The sequence below is a fragment of the Brachionichthys hirsutus genome, chromosome 4, assembly GCF_040956055.1.
Source record: "Brachionichthys hirsutus isolate HB-005 chromosome 4, CSIRO-AGI_Bhir_v1, whole genome shotgun sequence".
Taxonomy (NCBI): Eukaryota; Metazoa; Chordata; class Actinopteri; order Lophiiformes; family Brachionichthyidae; genus Brachionichthys; species Brachionichthys hirsutus.
In genome coordinates, this window is record NC_090900.1 from 15873515 (window position 1) to 15890567 (window position 17053).

Here is a 17053-nt window from a genome sequence, read left to right on the forward strand (position 1 = left end):
CCTGATGGAAATAACGGGGGGGGGGGGGGGGGGGGGGGTTCTGGAGCTTCTGAGCAAAATGCATAGAGGCGCTAAGCTAAAGCTAAAGCATGTGGTCAACGTGGTGTTTGAAAAAAAAGGTGTAAATAACAATAAATAAATATGTTCAACAACCAAACACCTCTAAAAAAAAAAGGAAACGAATCTGCAGCTCGTGAGGAGTCAAATTTATTCGGTGCAAATTAAACTGGTCACACCTTTAAACAGCTAAGCTAACACCTTTAGCTTAGACGCTATGGTGTTTTAGCATTAGCTCAGCGCACCATCTGCACGGAGTTATTTTACGGCTGCGTTCCATTAACCGCCTTCGTCTGGTTAGTTTAGGAAAACACTGAAACGCCGTTTTACTGTGAAGCCCCGGAAACGTTCAGGAAGAGACGAGCTGACATCGTTTTAACGTTAACGTTAGCGCCGCGCGGACAATAAAGATTCAGCCAGCGACAGGAAGTTTCTCCTTTGATTGTGATTTATTTCCTGTAAATCGAGTGTTTTAGTTAATTATTGTAATTTTTTTTAATATTCTGACATCATTTCTCGCTGCGGCGCTAACGCTCGCGGCGCTAACGCTCGCGGCGCTAACGCTCGCGGCGCTCGGAGGATCAGACGCTCATTTCTGGGTGAAACGTTCCTTCAACAGAATCGACAGCTCGGCGTAAACGGCGTGTAAATAATCCTCCGTTGTAAACATCAGGATCGACCGACGGCTGTTTCGAGTCGCGCTGGACGTTTAAAGCTTTTTGACGGTGAACATAGATCCACGAGGAGCTGGGGGGGGGGGGGGGGGGGGGGACTTTACTAAAACGTTGCTGCGAAATGACAAAGAAACCATCACAGAGCGACAGAGATATACGTCATAAACATGTTTACACGTCCTACAAACGTAATCTATCAAAACGATCGCTTGAGTCCAGACGACAAAGTTACAGCATCGAAGACAATCATTGGAAACATGGCCGCCCGATCGGTTTCTACCTCGACCCCCGTTTACAGAAATACGAAGCCGATATCAAATACAGCCGAGTCACAAGAGTTTAGTAAAGTTACCGAAAACGCCGCATCTCCGGCGCCGCCGCCATTCATGCCAGAACCATTGGACCTCCGTTATCAAAGGATGTGTTCAGTGGTTTCCATGGCGATGATAGACAACGAGTGTTGACTGTCATTGCAGCGGAGTCAAGCAGTTTGTTTAGGTAAAATCTACTGAATGGGACGTCCATGAAAACGGCGAAGCAGCCCCTGAACATCGGCGCCGGTCCAGAGTCCAGACGGATCCAATAACAGGTGAACGGGAGGCCGTCGGTTCTATTCTCCGTTCCTCCACCAACATGTTTAAGCTTGTATTTACTGGGCGGGGATCCAGATGTTAGTGACTCGTTAGTGACTCGTTAGTGACTCGTTAGTGACTCGTTAGTGACTCGGTGAAAGTAAACAGGAAGTTAAGACGTCTCCTCGGTTTGTTCGGGAGTTTGTGCATCAAAAGCTGGAAAATGTCGACCTTTATAAACAAAAGTATTAAAGTATTACTACCAGTACTTTACTCTGGCGCCTCTGATCACGACTCAATCTTCTTATTTGGATGAACTATTTCTTGCTGCACTGCCCCCTACCGTTTCAGGTGGTACTGCAATATTTTATTGTCAAATATCTTAAATCTTCAGAAAAATATGAACAAAAAGAACTCAGGATTTTTTTTTTAAATCTCTTTAAGACATCGTGAATCTTCTCCTCCACAACGTCCCGCTGAGAATCTCGAACGCCGTTAGCCTTTAGCGACGCAGGCGCTCAACGCTAAAGTTCGCGCCTGGAATCTTCGTACCGTCGATGCGTGAAAGATTTGCTCACATTAACTTCGGATTCAAAATAACCGGGACAAATACGGAGGACGCCGCTTCCTGTCTGGACCATCACGCCGGCCAGAAAGAGAAAAAAAACGGCACATTAATAATGAGAGGCCCAATGATTGGTCGCCCGCCGCGGCGACGCGCCGTATGAAAATATGTACACAGCGAGTGTGAGAGCTGGTCTGGGGTCAGATTAAGGCCCGTCATCCTTCACACCTCCTAAACTCCACCCGTCTCTCGGGCGGACGCGGTTTCCCACTCGCACCTATTTCCCTTCCTTGTCCTCGAGGCGGCCGGGAGTAAAAATGTAGTCCAGCGCTTGTCTCTCGGCGGCGGCCACGTTGGGGTGCCAGAGGTCGACCATGAAGACCACCCTGGGGCCGTCCTCTGCGCCGCCTGCACACACAAAGACCCGTCCTGTCGTCAGGCGCTATGCTTTCGGACGGTAGCGTGCGAGGCGCGTGAACGGCGAGCGGCCCGTTCGTCCCCGTCTTACCCTCGTGGAAGGCCCGGTGGAGGAAGGAGTCGTCGAACAGCAGACAGCTGCCCTCGGACCAGCACTGGGGCTCGCCACCGACCACCAGCTCACAGGACGGGGGCACCCGGAGACCTGCCGGAGGAAGACCACGGGTTAATCCACGTCCTGATGGACGCCGGCGGGGGCGGGGCCAGAGCATGACAGGTCAGAGAGAAGCAGGAAGCAGCTGTTCCACGTCGTCTTTGCGTGTAACCTACTTTTACAGATATTAATATGTGATTGGTCAGGCTGTGTAAACAGCGGCGAGGGGGTGGGACCGGAAGGGGGTGTGGCCTTTTGAAGATGTCACACGACCACAAGCAGGGGCTTTAAAAACACATCCCAACTTTAACGCAGGACGGTGAGGTGAAATAAAGAACTAGCCGCGCAGGCGCGGAGGAAACGCCGCCGCGGCTGCTTCCTGGTGCGCTAGCAGAACCTCAGGTGCGGTCCGGTTCTCACCCAGGTGGCAGCGCAGCCTCACGTTGGTCGGGCCGTAATGCTCGGTGATCAGCGCGCCGGGCGTCAGCACGGAGAAGCAGGCGTTCCCAAACACGTTGTTGGCGATGAAGGTGCGCAGCTGGCCCAGAACCCTCCAGGCCCGCGGACACCTCCTCACGTTCAGGACCAGCGGGGTGCCCTGGTTCACCAGGTAGTAGGTCCACCACTGCCCGCGGGGGGTGCCGTTGGCCTGCCAGCCCGGCGGGAGGGAGGAGCCGGCGCCGCGGGCCGGGGGCTGCTGGTAGATGCTCTGGAACTCGGCCAGGAGGGCGGGGAAGCTCTGCTCCAGCAGCTCCACGTCGTGCCTCTGGACCTCCCGGGAGAAGAACGGCGCCGACGGCAGGTCCGGCAGGAAGAAGACCTCCGGCCGCTGGATGGTGGGCCGGCCGTTCAGGTAGCGGCCCTGGTCGCGGACGCCTTTGTGCACGCGGCCCATACCGGACCAGGTGTAGCGCTTGGCGTAGTCCTGCAGGCTGTGGTAGAGCCGCTGGTTCAGGCTCTCGCCGGCGCTGGCGCATCGGAAGCACTCCGGCGACTGGCAGAAGGCGAATCCGTTCTGCTCCTCGGGCGCCGCGCCGGGCTTCCCTTTGCCTCTGCCGCGGCACTCCGGGCTCATGAAGCCCCCCACCACCCCACCGATCCGCCCGGAGCCCGCCAGGTACCGCCCCCGCAGCGGGCTGGAGCCGTGCTCCCGGCCCACCCGGTAACAGTACCACACGAACAGCAGCAGGACGCACGCGGCGATGGCGACGGCGCAGACCTCGCACTCCCTGACGGACTGCATCCCCCCCGCCACCAGCCCCCGCGCGTTCTCCAGCGACCACTCCATCCGCGCCTGCCGACCGGGAGATCAGTGGAAGTCTGCCGTGGCTCCCCGACCCAAGCGGCGTGCTGATTGGACGAGAGGCAGGCGACCCCCCAGGCCTAGCGTCTCGGCACCGCCCCCCTCATGGCCGTTTCTCCTCCCTGGACGCAGACAGACTGAAGACAAGACAGGAGGAGGGACGAGGAGGTTACCGGCACCGGGCCGCTGATTCCAACGTCAGAGTTAACCCCCCCCACCCCGCACGCGCACGCACGCACACGCACACACTGGATCCCGGATATTCAACTATGAGTCACGGCTGTGATTAAGTCTGCTCCGCGCGCCCCACAGTGAATTATGTTCACGTTTATTTCACGGTTTCACGGGGGGGGGGGGGGTGATTATATAATGATAATGGACCAGCAGCAATGCGTCAACCGAACTCCACGGAGCCCCCCCCCCCCCCCCCCCCCGGGGATCATCCAAAAACACGCTCCGCTTCCTCCCCCGAGCCTTAAAATAAACACGCACGCGCCTAAACGATCCCGCGGACGCGTCGTCGGTGCGTTTCATCCATACCTGCTCAACATCCGTGACGGCGCGAGGCGCACAGGTGATCCTCCGGGCTCCACTGCAGAGGCAGGCGGGGGGGCATCGACAGCATGACAGCCGCCGTGCGACGGGGGGGGGGGGGCAGCAGGCAGACAGGCTGTTAACGTTGGGAGGATCACGGAGAAGACGCCCCAGCAGCAAACATCCGGCCACACCCCTCCACAATAAGAGACGGCAGCAGAGACAACAACGACTGACGTCAAAGAAAGGATGATTCCAGTTTTCTGTTGTTGCTAAGGAGCCAAATGTTCAAAGAGTTCACAGGAAAAAAAAATGTTTGAAGCAACTCAGTTTGTATAAAGTCTGTTAGAGTCCAGAAAGAAAGAGTTCATTCAAACACGAATGAAAATGAATCATCTCAACGTTGATGGAGGGAAGCGTCAGCAACATTTAATTTATTCAGAATAAACCAAACTCCGCGTGCTTTTATGTTGAAGGCACCGCTGCATCACATCCGGTATTGACATTTGCTCTGCGCCGAGGAAGTGGCAGGACTACATGTTCCAAGATGCACTGCGGCTCGTTCGGCTTCAGCTTCAGACCCCGCCCAACTCAGAAGCGATGTCGGCTCTGATTGGTCGGCTTCCCGCATCCTTCAGATCATTCCTGTTATCAATAACATTTTCATTCTTAACGCCATGGCGGTTCGGTTCGGGTTTAATCAGGTTTATTGATTGACTTATCGATAAAGGTTTTTAATCCGGTTCTGGACAGAGGCGCGTCCAGGGCTGCTGTTAGAGCCAAGCTGCGGGGGGGGGGGGGGCGCCATAAACTGGAACCAGAACCAGAACCAGTAAACACAGCGTGTGTGTTTACATCAGGCTCAGGAAGGGTGACGCAACTGGACCGGGGGGGGGGGGGGTGATGTTAACCAGCCCCATGGGGAGGGCCGGGCCGGGCTGTGGAGCGCACGGTAACGCAACCGGGTCCCCCAAACGGGAGTTGCGTGAGCTCAGACATGGTGATAATTATTCACGCGCGGGCGTGCGCGTGTTACGCTGCCACGCTGCTGATCTGCGTGGTCGCTCTAACTGCGTGGCTCGCGGTTCTGGTTCGGTGTCCTAAAGGTTCGTTCCACAGAGGCGCCGTGGCCGCGGACACCGGGACGTGTTCCCGGATCGGACGGTGAGCGACGCTCGAACCGGAAAGATCAAAGGAGCTCGATAGAAAAGAGTTTATGTTTAAAACGATGATTTAATTTAACCCGCCTGAGCGGATCGATACTGAAACAGACTTTACACTCGATTCAAAAATCTAAATATCGATACTTTCGATACTTCGGTCATTTCAGGTAATATTGTAATAAATCCGGAACAAAGTAGCGGAACTATTGATCTCATCCAAATGACGCAGGTTTATTCTAAGTTAACCGTAAACAGAGTAAAGTAAAGGAGTGTAAAAAAAACATTCACTTTTTCCTCCTATCTTTATTACAATTTCTTTCATTGACACATTTGATCTCTTTATAATCTTTATGTTTATATTATTAGTATTTATATTGATTCTGTTTCTATTGATTCTGCTTATGTGTGTATTATTAGTATTTATATTGATTCTGTTTCTATTGATTCTGCTTATATGTGTATTATTAGTATTTCTATTGATTCTGCTTATATGTGTATTATTAGTATTTATATTGATTCTGCTTATATGTGTATTATTAGTATTTATATTGATTCTGCTTATATGTGTATTATTAGTATTTATATTGATTCTGCTTATATGTGTATTATTAGTATTTATATTGATACCTGCTCCTTGCTGGCTCACCTCTTCCAGCGACGCCCTTCAGAGAGGAGGCTCAGCTGTAGATGGCGCCATCGCTGCGCTGCTCTGCACCTCCATCCTGAACCCCCAGAGCATGGGCATCGGAGGCGGGTCCATTTTCACCATAATGGACAGCTCAGGTAAACGACCAGAACCTGCGATCAGAGCAGAACCAGAACCTCCACGCGACCATGATCGATGACCTTCCTCCCCCTGAAGGTCAAGTGAAAATCATCAGCTCCAGGGAGACGGTTCCCCGGAGGGTGAAGCCCGGCCTGCTGAAGGCCTGTCCCAAGACCTTCCAGCTGATGTCAGGTACCGGGCAGGTGGACTCCGGTCCGGTCCGGGCTGTTTCAGGCCCTGATGCTGCAGCCGGGACCACAAAGACACATTCATCTCGTTGGGACATAGTTATGATGCGAAACCGATGAAATGAGCCGAACGCTCAGCACAAACAGAAATACATCGAGTCGAGTGGCGGAAGAAACACGTGTGCAGTAAAAGTACGGCTGTATGACGAGTGGACTAAAACCGATCAGTTATTGATCTGATTTGTGTAGGTTTGTTAGAAAAGTTATGCTGCACAAAAAAAAAAAAAGATTCCAAACTTAATGCACAGCTAAAAACTGTTGGGGAAAATAAAAGCTTGCAGTAGCATCCGTAGCTAACGTTAGCATGTCTCTGACCCACAGGTTTGCGATGAGAATGAGAAATGCCTAAATGTTAATTTGAGGTAATATTCTGTCCTCCTGAGGCGTTGTAGCATCGTTAGCGTACGTTTCATTTTGCGGGGTCGCAGAGAGGAAACCCTTTTGGCGGATCTGGATCAAAGGACTGGATCGATTGATTCTCTTTAATCAAACTGTTCTTGGCATTTAAATCCTCCTTCCTTGTGGGATTCTTTTATTTTATCCTTTCATCGTGTTCCTATGTTACTTGGACCTGCCTCCTGTCTTTCCGTACGTCCAGGTAGTGAGTGGATCGGAGTCCCAGGTGAACTCCGGGGTTACCAAGAGGCACACAGGCTCTATGGGAGGTTGCCATGGGCGACGCTCTTCCAGCCGACCATCCAACTGGCCAGAGACGGGATTCCTGTCCCTTACATCCTGGGCCGGTACATCCCGGACTCGGATACCAACCAGACCCAGCCTCTGAAGTACCGACACCGGCCACACGTGTGAAACGTGACAATAAGCAGCATTTCTCACGCTCCTTTTCCTCTTTTAGAAAGCTCTTTTCAGACGAGAACGGGAACTTACTGAAGACCGGTGACATCGTGAGGTTTGAGAAGCTGGCCGACACTTTGGAGATCATCGCCGAGGAAGGCCCGGATGCGTTTTACACCGGGAGGATAGCAGAGGATTTAATCCGAGACATCCAGGAGGCAGGTACAGAGCCCGGCCCCGTCCCCCAACCAGGATCTGGTTTAACACAGTGGAGCCTCATGAAGTCCGGCACTTCATGAAAAAGCGACTGCTAGCATTAGCGAGGCTAGAAGTAGGAATGTCAAATTATCGTGTTAGTTGCGATTAATTAATTACAGCCATATTTGGGCTTTGTTGGGCCCGAGTTGTTGGGGGTGGAACAGTCAGTGACGCCCTGAGGTGGACACGGATTGGCTGTCATTGTGTTTGGGCTTGTTTAGCACAAGCTGATAGGCTCCCATTGTATCGTTTCGGGTTTCCACTGTCAAAGTGAATTGATGAAAGCCCCTGCTGTGATCCGCCGGAGCCCTGAATCCATTTAAAGCTCTGTTTAGACGCACTTGTCTTGTTCTCCAGGAGGAACGCTCACCATGCAGGACCTGGCAGACGGCCACGCCTCCGTCATGGAGGCCTGGTCCGTTCCTCTCGGAGACTACCAGATGTACTTCCCCCCTCCGCCTGCAGGAGGCGTCCTCCTCGGCTTCATCCTGAGCATCCTGAAAGGTTCCTGCTGCTCAGATCTGTCGACGGCGTCTCGCCTCAAACTGTCGTAAATTAATTCATTCGCAGGATTCGACCTGAACCCGGCGGCTCTGAGAGGCGAACAGAAGATCCAGACTTTTCATCGATACGTCGAAGCTTTGAAGTTCGCCAATGGATTCACAAAACACATCCGTGACCCAAAGTTCCACCCACAGGAAGTAAGTTCCAGGTGAACTGGAATCTGATTGGATAAAGGTAAACATGTGATCATTGCAGCCAGAGAGGTCCAGGTTACGAGTACCAATGTGATGGACCAATCAGAACAGAGGAGTAAGGTCATCGGAGGCTTAATCATCCAATCAGCATCAGCTCTGTGTAACCAGACCAGAAAATCATGAGGCAGAACCAGAACCTGTAGGAGGTACCGGATCCAGAATCTGTAGGAGGTACCGGATCCAGAACCTGTATCTGCTCTCCTCCATCAGCTCCAAGTTAAAATGGGAGCTGATTGGTTGGAGGCTCTGTTGCTCCTCCCTGAATAGGAAGTGTACACCTGTTAGATTCCAGATTAGCATCGCTAGCACAGCACAGAGTTTTGTTAACATCTTTTTGTTAGCATCACGGATGTGGAGGACAAACTGCAGAATTTAGCACAAACATTTTAGATCATTTCCCAGATTTCCTCCAGTCTAATGATGATGTCATCGCTCCATCAGGATTCCCGTAACACCCCCCCCCCCCCCATTATAAAACCTGAACTGGGCCTTCACACAAACCCGTCTGGCTGCGTTTCTTAAAATGTCTCCCAGATGATCGAGAAGCTTAAAGAGGAACGCTTTGCCGGCCACATCCGGAGCTTGATCCTGAACCGGACTCACGATTCCCAGTACTACAACGTCACGCCGCTGGTGGACGGCGTGGGAACCACGCACACGTCGGTGCTGGCCGAGGACGGCTCGGCCGTGTCGGTCACCAGCTCCATCAACCACATGTCAGTATGGACGGGTTCAACCCGAACGGTCATTGGATGATCAGCTTGAATGATTCCTGCTGGATCTGTCTCAGTTTTGGCTCAAAGGTTTTCTCCCCGAGAACCGGAGTCATCCTCAACAATCAGCTGAGCGACTTCTGCATGCGGGCCGATGACATCACAACTGGTAATGACATCGTCTTCAAACTTCAGCGTGTGTGTGATGTCACGGCGGGCACCGTCATGCCACGCCTCTTCCGGGTTGCAGGAGAGCGTCCTCCGTCCTCCATGCTCCCCACCGTGATGACGTCTCCGTCAAAGACTCTGGTGATTGGCGCGTCTGGGGCGGGAATGATCACCACCGCAGTGGCCTCGGTACGTATCCATGGCAATCACATTAAGATAAATTGCGGGTCCTGCCCGTCGCCATAGCGAGCAGCGCCTCCGTGGCGTGTCCTCAATCCGCGGGATCGATGTTCCGTTTCCTTTCTCCTCCAGACGATCGTGAACAACATCTGGTTTGGAAAGAGCCTGAAGGAGTCGATCGACGCTCCCGTCGTCTACGTTGACTCTCAGAACCTGGTCGCGTTCGAACCCGACTTCGATGAGGTGACACCGATGACCCGGTGAGAAACACCCTGATCCCGTTTGCTCCGTCTCAGCTGTCCTCTCGGTCTCTCAGGACATCATCCTGGGTCTCAAAGCTCTCGGACACCAACACAAAAGCGTGCATATTTTCCGGAACGTGGTGAACGCCGTGGAGAAGACGGGCGGCTGCATCTGCGCCGTGTCTGATCCCAGGAAACGGGGCGAGGCGGCCGGCTACTGAGGCGGGATGGCCTGGAGGTCGCAGAGACCTTCCTGCAGCCATGAGAGCGGCGCCGGATGCGGTTTGTCCTGCAGGGAAACCTTTAAACACGTGATGTCTGAACAGAATCCACCGCGACGACCTCACAGCCATGGCTGCCTTTAATCTCTGCACGTTTATCGTTCTGCGCTAAATGCTAACCCTTCAAACAGATAGCTATAGATATCTGAGATATTGGGAACATTCAAGCTGCTTTAATCACTTTATACTCTGATTTGTTCACCATCATTTTGAGCTGTTGTCAAAGAAAGAACGTTTGTTTCTGACATTTAAACATTTTGTTCATTGGATTGGTTTATATTTTAATATTTAATCTCCTTTTGTGGATGAAAATAACGGGGTTTTTTTAAAACAGTTTTTTCATCACCAATATTTCATTTTTGATTTAGCCACAGTTAACTTTTAATCAAGTCTCTTCTCAGTTATGGAAAAAAGTAGCTAGCTAGCTAGCTAGCCGCTACTGGTGTGTGGCGATGGCGACTACTCAGCACAATCATCGTCTTATGAATAATGAATAATTTATCCTTTCTTACTCTTATTCATAGTAATACACCGAAATATAAAGACAAGACACAAATTAGCTAGCTAGCTAACTAGGCATCCACACTGTTAGCAGCTTGTTAGCTAGCTAGCTGCTAACAGCGTGAATGCCTCCAATAAACAGGCTAGCTAAAAATAATTTGTCTTTCAAATACTCGAGCCGCGATCCAGACGGCGAATGAAAGAAATCCCGACGTGTCAGTTTGGGTCTTTTATTTCTGACGTGAGACACAGAGAACACCAAACGCAAACGACACAAAGGTTCGACATAACACGTGGAATTCAGACGCCACTTATTTCCCCCACGCTAACTCCGTCTGGGTTTTTCGGAAGTCACTGTGATCAGAAAACATTAACAAACTCGGATTCGGACAAAGGACAAATAATCACGCCACCAATCGGACCGTTACAAACACGTAACACTGAACATTGATCGTATATCAGGTGTTGCTGGGATGGCGCCGCGAGCCATCTGCTATTCGCTTCACGCTAAAGGAGCAGTTCGCTCAAACATGGAAATGCTCTACTCACCGCCACGCCGACGGAAAGCTGGAGGGAATGGCATCATTCTCCAAAAGGATGGGCTTTCAAGATGGGGTCCATGGCCCCCCCCAGGGGGCCCTGATGGTGGCCTCAGCAAACGGAATTCATTCCATCTGCTGAGGACGGCGTGTTTCATCTGTAACCATCAGAACCTCCAGTGGAGGAAACATCAAAAAAGACTCTCCCGGGCGCATGCTAGCGCTTTAGCTTTGTATACGATATTTAGTATCTCGGTTGCTTTCTGCTAACGGTTTCTCATAAACGCTCCGTCCTTAATTCTTCATGTTTGGGTCAACTGTTCCTTCAAGGACGGACGCTGCTAACGTTCCAGTAAATATCTCTATTTATCTACGCTGAGGAAATACGCCGAGGAAACGGACGACATGACAGAAACGGTCCCTTTAAAGTGCGCTGCAGTGTTTCGGTCAGTTGTTGCGTGCTACCATAGAAACCAATAGATAACAGTCATGGTCTCGTAGTGGACACAGGACGTGGTTTGGACGCTGCTCAAACTCCATCGTGTCATAAATACACCGGAACATTGACGACAGATCGATAACTACAAAGAGCATTTAGCGACAGCTAGCCATCGTTGCGTCCTACCCGTTGTCTTCTAAGATTGCTTTGTACACAAAAGTAGCTCGTGGAAACGACACGGACGTGTTTTGTGTATCTACACAGCGTGGGTATTCACAAGTGGACATTTGGAAAGGTGGGGGGGGGGCAGAAAGTCTTGACCGAGCAGTTTTCCCGGCGTCACGTGACAGGTCGTCGGCTTTAGAGTCTGTTGAACTTGTGTCATAGCTTTTGTTGAGAGATTAACAGAGAACACACAATGTGGCGCTGAGCCCTGCCTGCCAGAGAGTCCTGGTAGAGACCCCCCCCCCCTCCCCCCCGCCAGGTTCCAAAACCCTTCCAGCCACCTGCCGGGATGCTGCTCCTCCATCCGACCCGCTGATCTGAGAGGGAGAGACAGAGGGGGAGACAGAGGGAGAAAGAATCGCCTTGTGAACTCGCCTAGCCCCTCTCCAATGAAACCGCACCTTGTTCGGACCGTCCACCAACACAGTAAGTCCGCCGTCTCTTCGCCGCCATCGTGTGGGTTGATTGTGATGGTTCGGGTCTCTCGCCTCTCATGGGGGGGGGGCGTGAGGGAGGAAGGAGGAGTTGGAGCTAACGGCCATCACCTCTCACAGTAGTGAAGGGTGAAGTCTTTGGAGAGCTGCTCCACCTCCACCTCGTCCTCCTCGTCCTCCTCGCAGAGGCTGGGCTCCTCCATAGACGTCTCCAGGTGGTAGGAGCAGGGCTGGCCCTCCGTGTACTCGTAGATAGTCGGCAAACTGCTCTTCAGGCTGCAGCGCCGGCGTAAGGCGACCAGCAGCGGCTGAGGCATGGTGAAGATGTCCACGTTGTTGCCCAGGTCAATCCAGGCCAGGCTGGAGAACATCTTGGGGTCCTTGAGCATCTCTGTGAGGTCTTTGAGGATACCCAGGGTGAGGCGGTTCCCGTTCAGAGCCAGGGTGCCCAGTTTGGGCAGCGAGGCGAGGAGAGGGAGGAGAGCCCTCAGGTTGTCGTCCTGGAGTTCGGTGAAGCTGACGTCCACGGCCACAACGCTGTCTCTGTTGTTCTGGAGGTAGAAGGCGACCTGACGGACATCTCGGGAGGACAGGGGGATGCCGGACAGGTCCACCGAGTCGCTGGACAGCTTCTTCTGGAGGGTCGTCTTGAAACTGTGGCGGGAACAAAGAGAACATCCTGCGTTGGATAAAGGAGCGCTGGCGTGGAGCGGAAGGCCGAGACAGAGAACCTTAACGTGAGATTTCATCATTAACATTTCAAAAGACAAAAGAGATCCGAGTATTACTACCTCGAATGACCACAGATTGACTGCATGCTTTCTGCAGGGCGTGGCATGTGGGCGTGGCATGTGGGCGTGTCTATTGTCTGTTTGTTCTTTCGGCTCTGTGAAGCTAAAACTTCACTCTAACCCCGAAAGAGACGAAAATGACAAGTAGAAAGAAAATGACGGTTACGGACGCTTTAGCCTTTAGCCTTTAGCCTCGTCTCAGAGCCTCGGTGAGGAAGACTCTGACGGAGGAGCAGGTTCTCGTGGTGTTTGGAAGAAGCTTCAATTAGCTCTGAGTGATCCAGGAATCATTTTAGAGAAGCCCCCTAGCAAAAAAAGCCGATTGGAAACATCGAATTCGACACTTGCTGACATCCCATCGGTTAATTTTCAAGGTATGAGGCGTACCCGAGGACTCCTCGTCATCAGGCTATATTCTGTAATGTAAGCCTCTGCTAGTTTTATGTGCCTTTATTTAGGTAATAATTTACAAACCAGCATGATGTTCTGATCGACGCTTTTTGGTCCACATTTCTGTACTAGAGAAGCTGAAATGAGAAACTCTAACAGTCTATCGACGCGAGGAAAATATCTCCACACTAAATGCAGGTTAGCTGAGGTGCGTGGGAGCTGCACATGGGGGGGGGGGCAGGTTACCTGAGTTCACTGTGAGTGATTATGAGCCATAAGCAAAGCAAAATGGCATCGCAACAGCAGAGCGCTGCCCCCACGGCATTCTGTAATGTTCATAATAGTTAATAATTATCACTGTTAAAGGTCAAACGATGACGCCAACCCGTTTTCAGAGCAGGATACTTTTGTATTGACACGCAGAAACACAGAGAACATGCGACCTCTACGCAGAAAGGTCATGTTGGTCATGCGGAGATTTGAACCCATGACCTTCTTACTGTGAAGCAACAGCGCTAACCACTACGCCGCCAAATATCAAAAAAGACCCCCAAAATATTTTTTTGCAAAACTGAACAAAACAACAGAAACACCTCTAATTATAAATAAATCCAGCAAACGGAGGCAAAACAGCGACGGGCTGGTTTCATGGCCTCCTCCAGGGGGCGTGTTTAAGCCGGGCGCTAACCGAAGCAGCCTCCAACGGCGAGCGAATCACAGCGTCCGGCGGCGCCTGTCGACTTCCTGTCACATCCTCGGCGGCTCCCGTCTGGAACGCGTTCCTGGTGGCGGTGGAAACGGCTGCTTCAGGTGACGCTCCGACGAGCAGAGGTCACACAAGGTCGTAGCCAGGACGGGAATGTAATCAGCTGCTACGGGACAGAGACATTTATCAGCGTCCTCTCCTGAAAGCCCTTTAGAGAATATCCTTCCCAGATCCGTTGGTTCCGCTGCCGGCGTGAAGACGTCTCCGTCTCCATTTCTTCCCTTTCACGCATGAGAGACGGAGCCGGAGTCTGTCCTATCCTCCGTCCTATCATCCGTCCTCCGTCCTATCCTCCGTCCTCCATCCTATCCTCCGTCCTCCGTCCTATCATCCGTCCTCCGTCCTATCCTCCGTCCTCCGTCCTATCCTCCGTCCTCCGGATGAGGCTGATAACAGGAAACGAGTCGACGACTTGCAGCAGATTCCCTTTCGTCTCCAGCCGGGAGAAAAAAATGGATGGAAAGAAAGAATCGACGGAATCCCGGGAAAACTGGGAAGTCTCGTCGAGAGGAGGCGACGGAGGAACGGATGCTTTCCTCTTTCATCAGTCAATCGGAACCAAATGTTTTGCTTTTCCGGGTCAGGTTTTTGCAGAGTCACGCTCCGCCGGGTGAAATCCCTCTGGAGCGTTTCCGTCTGCGGGAATATTCCGGATCAATCGATCGATCGAATCCACCGAGCCTCAGTGGGAACATCCTGACGGTCGATGATAATCCCGTTTCAATCTCGATGTGAGGACACAAATATCAGACTAAAACCGAAGATGAAAGACAAACAGGCCTCTGAGGATGCGTTCAGGTGCACAGCATGAAACGGGAAAACAGAAACGCTCGGGCCCGATGAGGCTAAAAGTAGCATCCAGACACAAAGCAATGAGGCTGACGGGGTCAGAACCACGCCAGCCATCTGGGTCAGAACCACGGCAGCCATCTGGGTCAGAACCACGGCAGCCATCTGGGTCAAAACCACGGCAGCTATCTGGGTCAGAACCACGGCAGCCATCTGGGTCAGAACCACGGCAGCCATCTGGGTCAGACAGGTCCAGTCTGGGTCAGAACCACGGCAGCCATCTGGGTCAGAACCATGGCAGCCATCTGGGTCAGACAGGTCCGGTCTGGGTCAGAACCACGCCAGCCATCTGGGTCAGAACCACGGCAGCTATCTGGGTCAGACAGGTCCGGTCTGGGTCAGAACCACTCATTTAGTCGTCATTTAGCTACGAATGAGTTTAACGGGACAAACGAGGCGCCGCCTGCCTCTGATCTGCGGCGGCGGCGTCGACGCCATTAGCGTTCAGTTCGGTTCTCGCTGCTCCGGCTGTCTCAGATTGTCTCTGAGCGGGTTAGAAGACGACGACGTCACCGAGTTAAAAATAAATAAACCCCCCCTTTAGCAGAAATGTGTGCGTCGGTGTCGGTTCAACCCCCGACGGCGTCAACATCCAGGCCTCAGCCCGGCTCCCAACGAGCCTCCCGTCCCCGTCTCCGTCCCCGTCCCCGTCTCGAGCTGCAGACGATGGACGCAGCATCCCGTCTAATCACCCCCCCCACCCTCGTCAGCAAACGCTCGATGGGCGGCGTGCTGGAAAGCCGAGCCCCGCTTCCGGTGGGACCCCCGGAGCCGAGCCCGGTACCGAGCAGATCCAGATCGGACTTGAGGGCTTACCAGGCCTGGGACTTCTGCCGGGTCATGCTCTGCCTCAGCCACTTGGAGTGCGGCGTCAGGTGGTAGATCAGCTGCCTGCAGATCTTATCCGACGACTTCACGGTGTCGGCGTCCTGCAAGAGAGAGCGGAGAGCGGAGGGCGCGCCCCCTTTAGGTCGCGACCCCCCCAGGACGGAAGCACTTTGCTGCGATTCGAGACGTGAACAAACACAATTCAGCTGAAAGCAGAAGAAAACCCGATTACACGCGGCGGGCTGGTAAACAGGTCATTCACATGAACCCTGCCGGTCACCGTGGCAACGGCCTGAACAGTTAGAATCGGGGGGGGGGGGGGGGGGGGGGGCTCACCTTCTTGGGACACTGCATCTCTCGGGCCAGACCGAGCAGCAGCTCGTGGGAGATCGGGTCCACCAGGTTGAGGAAGGCGGCGTTTTTGTACAAGATGTCATTGAGGGAGGTTCCCTCCAGACCGAGATCCTGAACGAGGAGAGAGGCGTCACCATGACAGCAGAATGAGGAAACCACGGAGGACGGAACCTGAAACCGTTACTTCAGTCCCTGGGGGGGGGGGGTCAAATATTCAACGGAAATAAAAACACTTGATCTTCTCTGGACTTGAATAAAGTGAACGACCCGGTTTACTCAAGCCTCAGATCCAGATCTCAGATCCCTGCATTCCTGTTCTAGATCTAGATCTGGGTCTACCTGCAGCAGGTGATTGTTGGTGACCCCTCCCCCCCTCCCATGCTGCTCGCGGACACTCAAGGATCCCTGAAGGACGCGTCCCTGAACGCACCTGCGGCTTCAGGCCGGCCGTGTTGCGTTCAGGCCCCCCCCCTGTTGCTCCTTACCCTCCTCAGTAATTTGAGCACCTCCCCCGCCTGCTCCGTCCTGCGGTCCCGCAGCAGCTTCCGGATCTCTTTGATCCACGCCACGCGCCGCGTGTACGGGCTGTGATTGGTCCTGCGCAGCATCCCGGGCAGGCCGTCCTGCTTCAGCATCAGCGCGAACAGAGAGCCCCCCCGGTGGCCCCCCCGCGCCGCGTCGTCCAGGCTGCGCTGCCTGCTGAGCCTGGAGCCCATGGTTCCGTCCGTCCGGCTGCGTCACCCGCGGCAGCAGCCCATGAGCAGACCCAGGCTGTCTGCGTCGATGAGGAATCGCACCGCGGTCTAGTTCATCAGGATCCCGCCGCGCACGGCTCCGGTCGTGATGCGGTTGGTTCGGATGGTTCGGACGGACCGGCGGCTGCTGTTTGGGTTCGTGCGTCGTGGAGCGTCCGACCAATCAGAGCAGCCGGTGGCCGCCGCGCGCCCCTCGCGCAGGATTTACTTTCTTCCGAGGGAGACATTTAAGTATCAATGCGCCAAATAACGGAGAAGTCCCGCTCCGTTTACCGGATCACGTGTCCCGCTGAGTCCCGTTTGTTTTGGTTCCCTTACAGGGGCGGACCCAGAC

At 53.2% G+C, this 17053-nt stretch overlaps 3 protein-coding genes across 3 annotated transcripts; 1 reads left to right on the top strand and 2 right to left on the bottom strand.

The window, feature by feature from the left end:
- Positions 1–1820: 1820 nt before the first annotated feature.
- Positions 1821–3752, bottom strand: asphd2 (aspartate beta-hydroxylase domain containing 2). Its single transcript, XM_068760889.1, has 3 exons — positions 2860–3752; positions 2377–2490; positions 1821–2276 (listed from the first exon to the last, which is right to left on the bottom strand). Exons 1-3 carry the CDS (start codon positions 3725–3727, stop codon positions 2146–2148), a joined length of 1113 nt encoding a protein of 370 aa, XP_068616990.1. The 5' UTR covers positions 3728–3752; the 3' UTR covers positions 1821–2145.
- Positions 3753–5240: 1488 nt separating this feature from the next.
- ggt5a (gamma-glutamyltransferase 5a) lies at positions 5241–10207 on the top strand. Its single transcript, XM_068761038.1, has 12 exons — positions 5241–5440; positions 6095–6222; positions 6302–6397; positions 7052–7238; positions 7310–7470; positions 7864–8010; positions 8077–8207; positions 8799–8980; positions 9055–9146; positions 9228–9334; positions 9458–9568; positions 9642–10207. The coding sequence occupies exons 1-12, from the start codon at positions 5274–5276 to the stop codon at positions 9786–9788; spliced, it is 1656 nt and encodes a 551-aa protein (XP_068617139.1). The 5' UTR covers positions 5241–5273; the 3' UTR covers positions 9789–10207.
- A 1886-nt stretch (positions 10208–12093) lies between these two features.
- On the bottom strand, positions 12094–16680 carry lrrc75ba (leucine rich repeat containing 75Ba). Its single transcript, XM_068738465.1, has 4 exons — positions 16450–16680; positions 15947–16075; positions 15599–15711; positions 12094–12640 (listed from the first exon to the last, which is right to left on the bottom strand). Exons 1-4 carry the CDS (start codon positions 16678–16680, stop codon positions 12094–12096), a joined length of 1020 nt encoding a protein of 339 aa, XP_068594566.1.
- Positions 16681–17053: the final 373 nt, after the last annotated feature.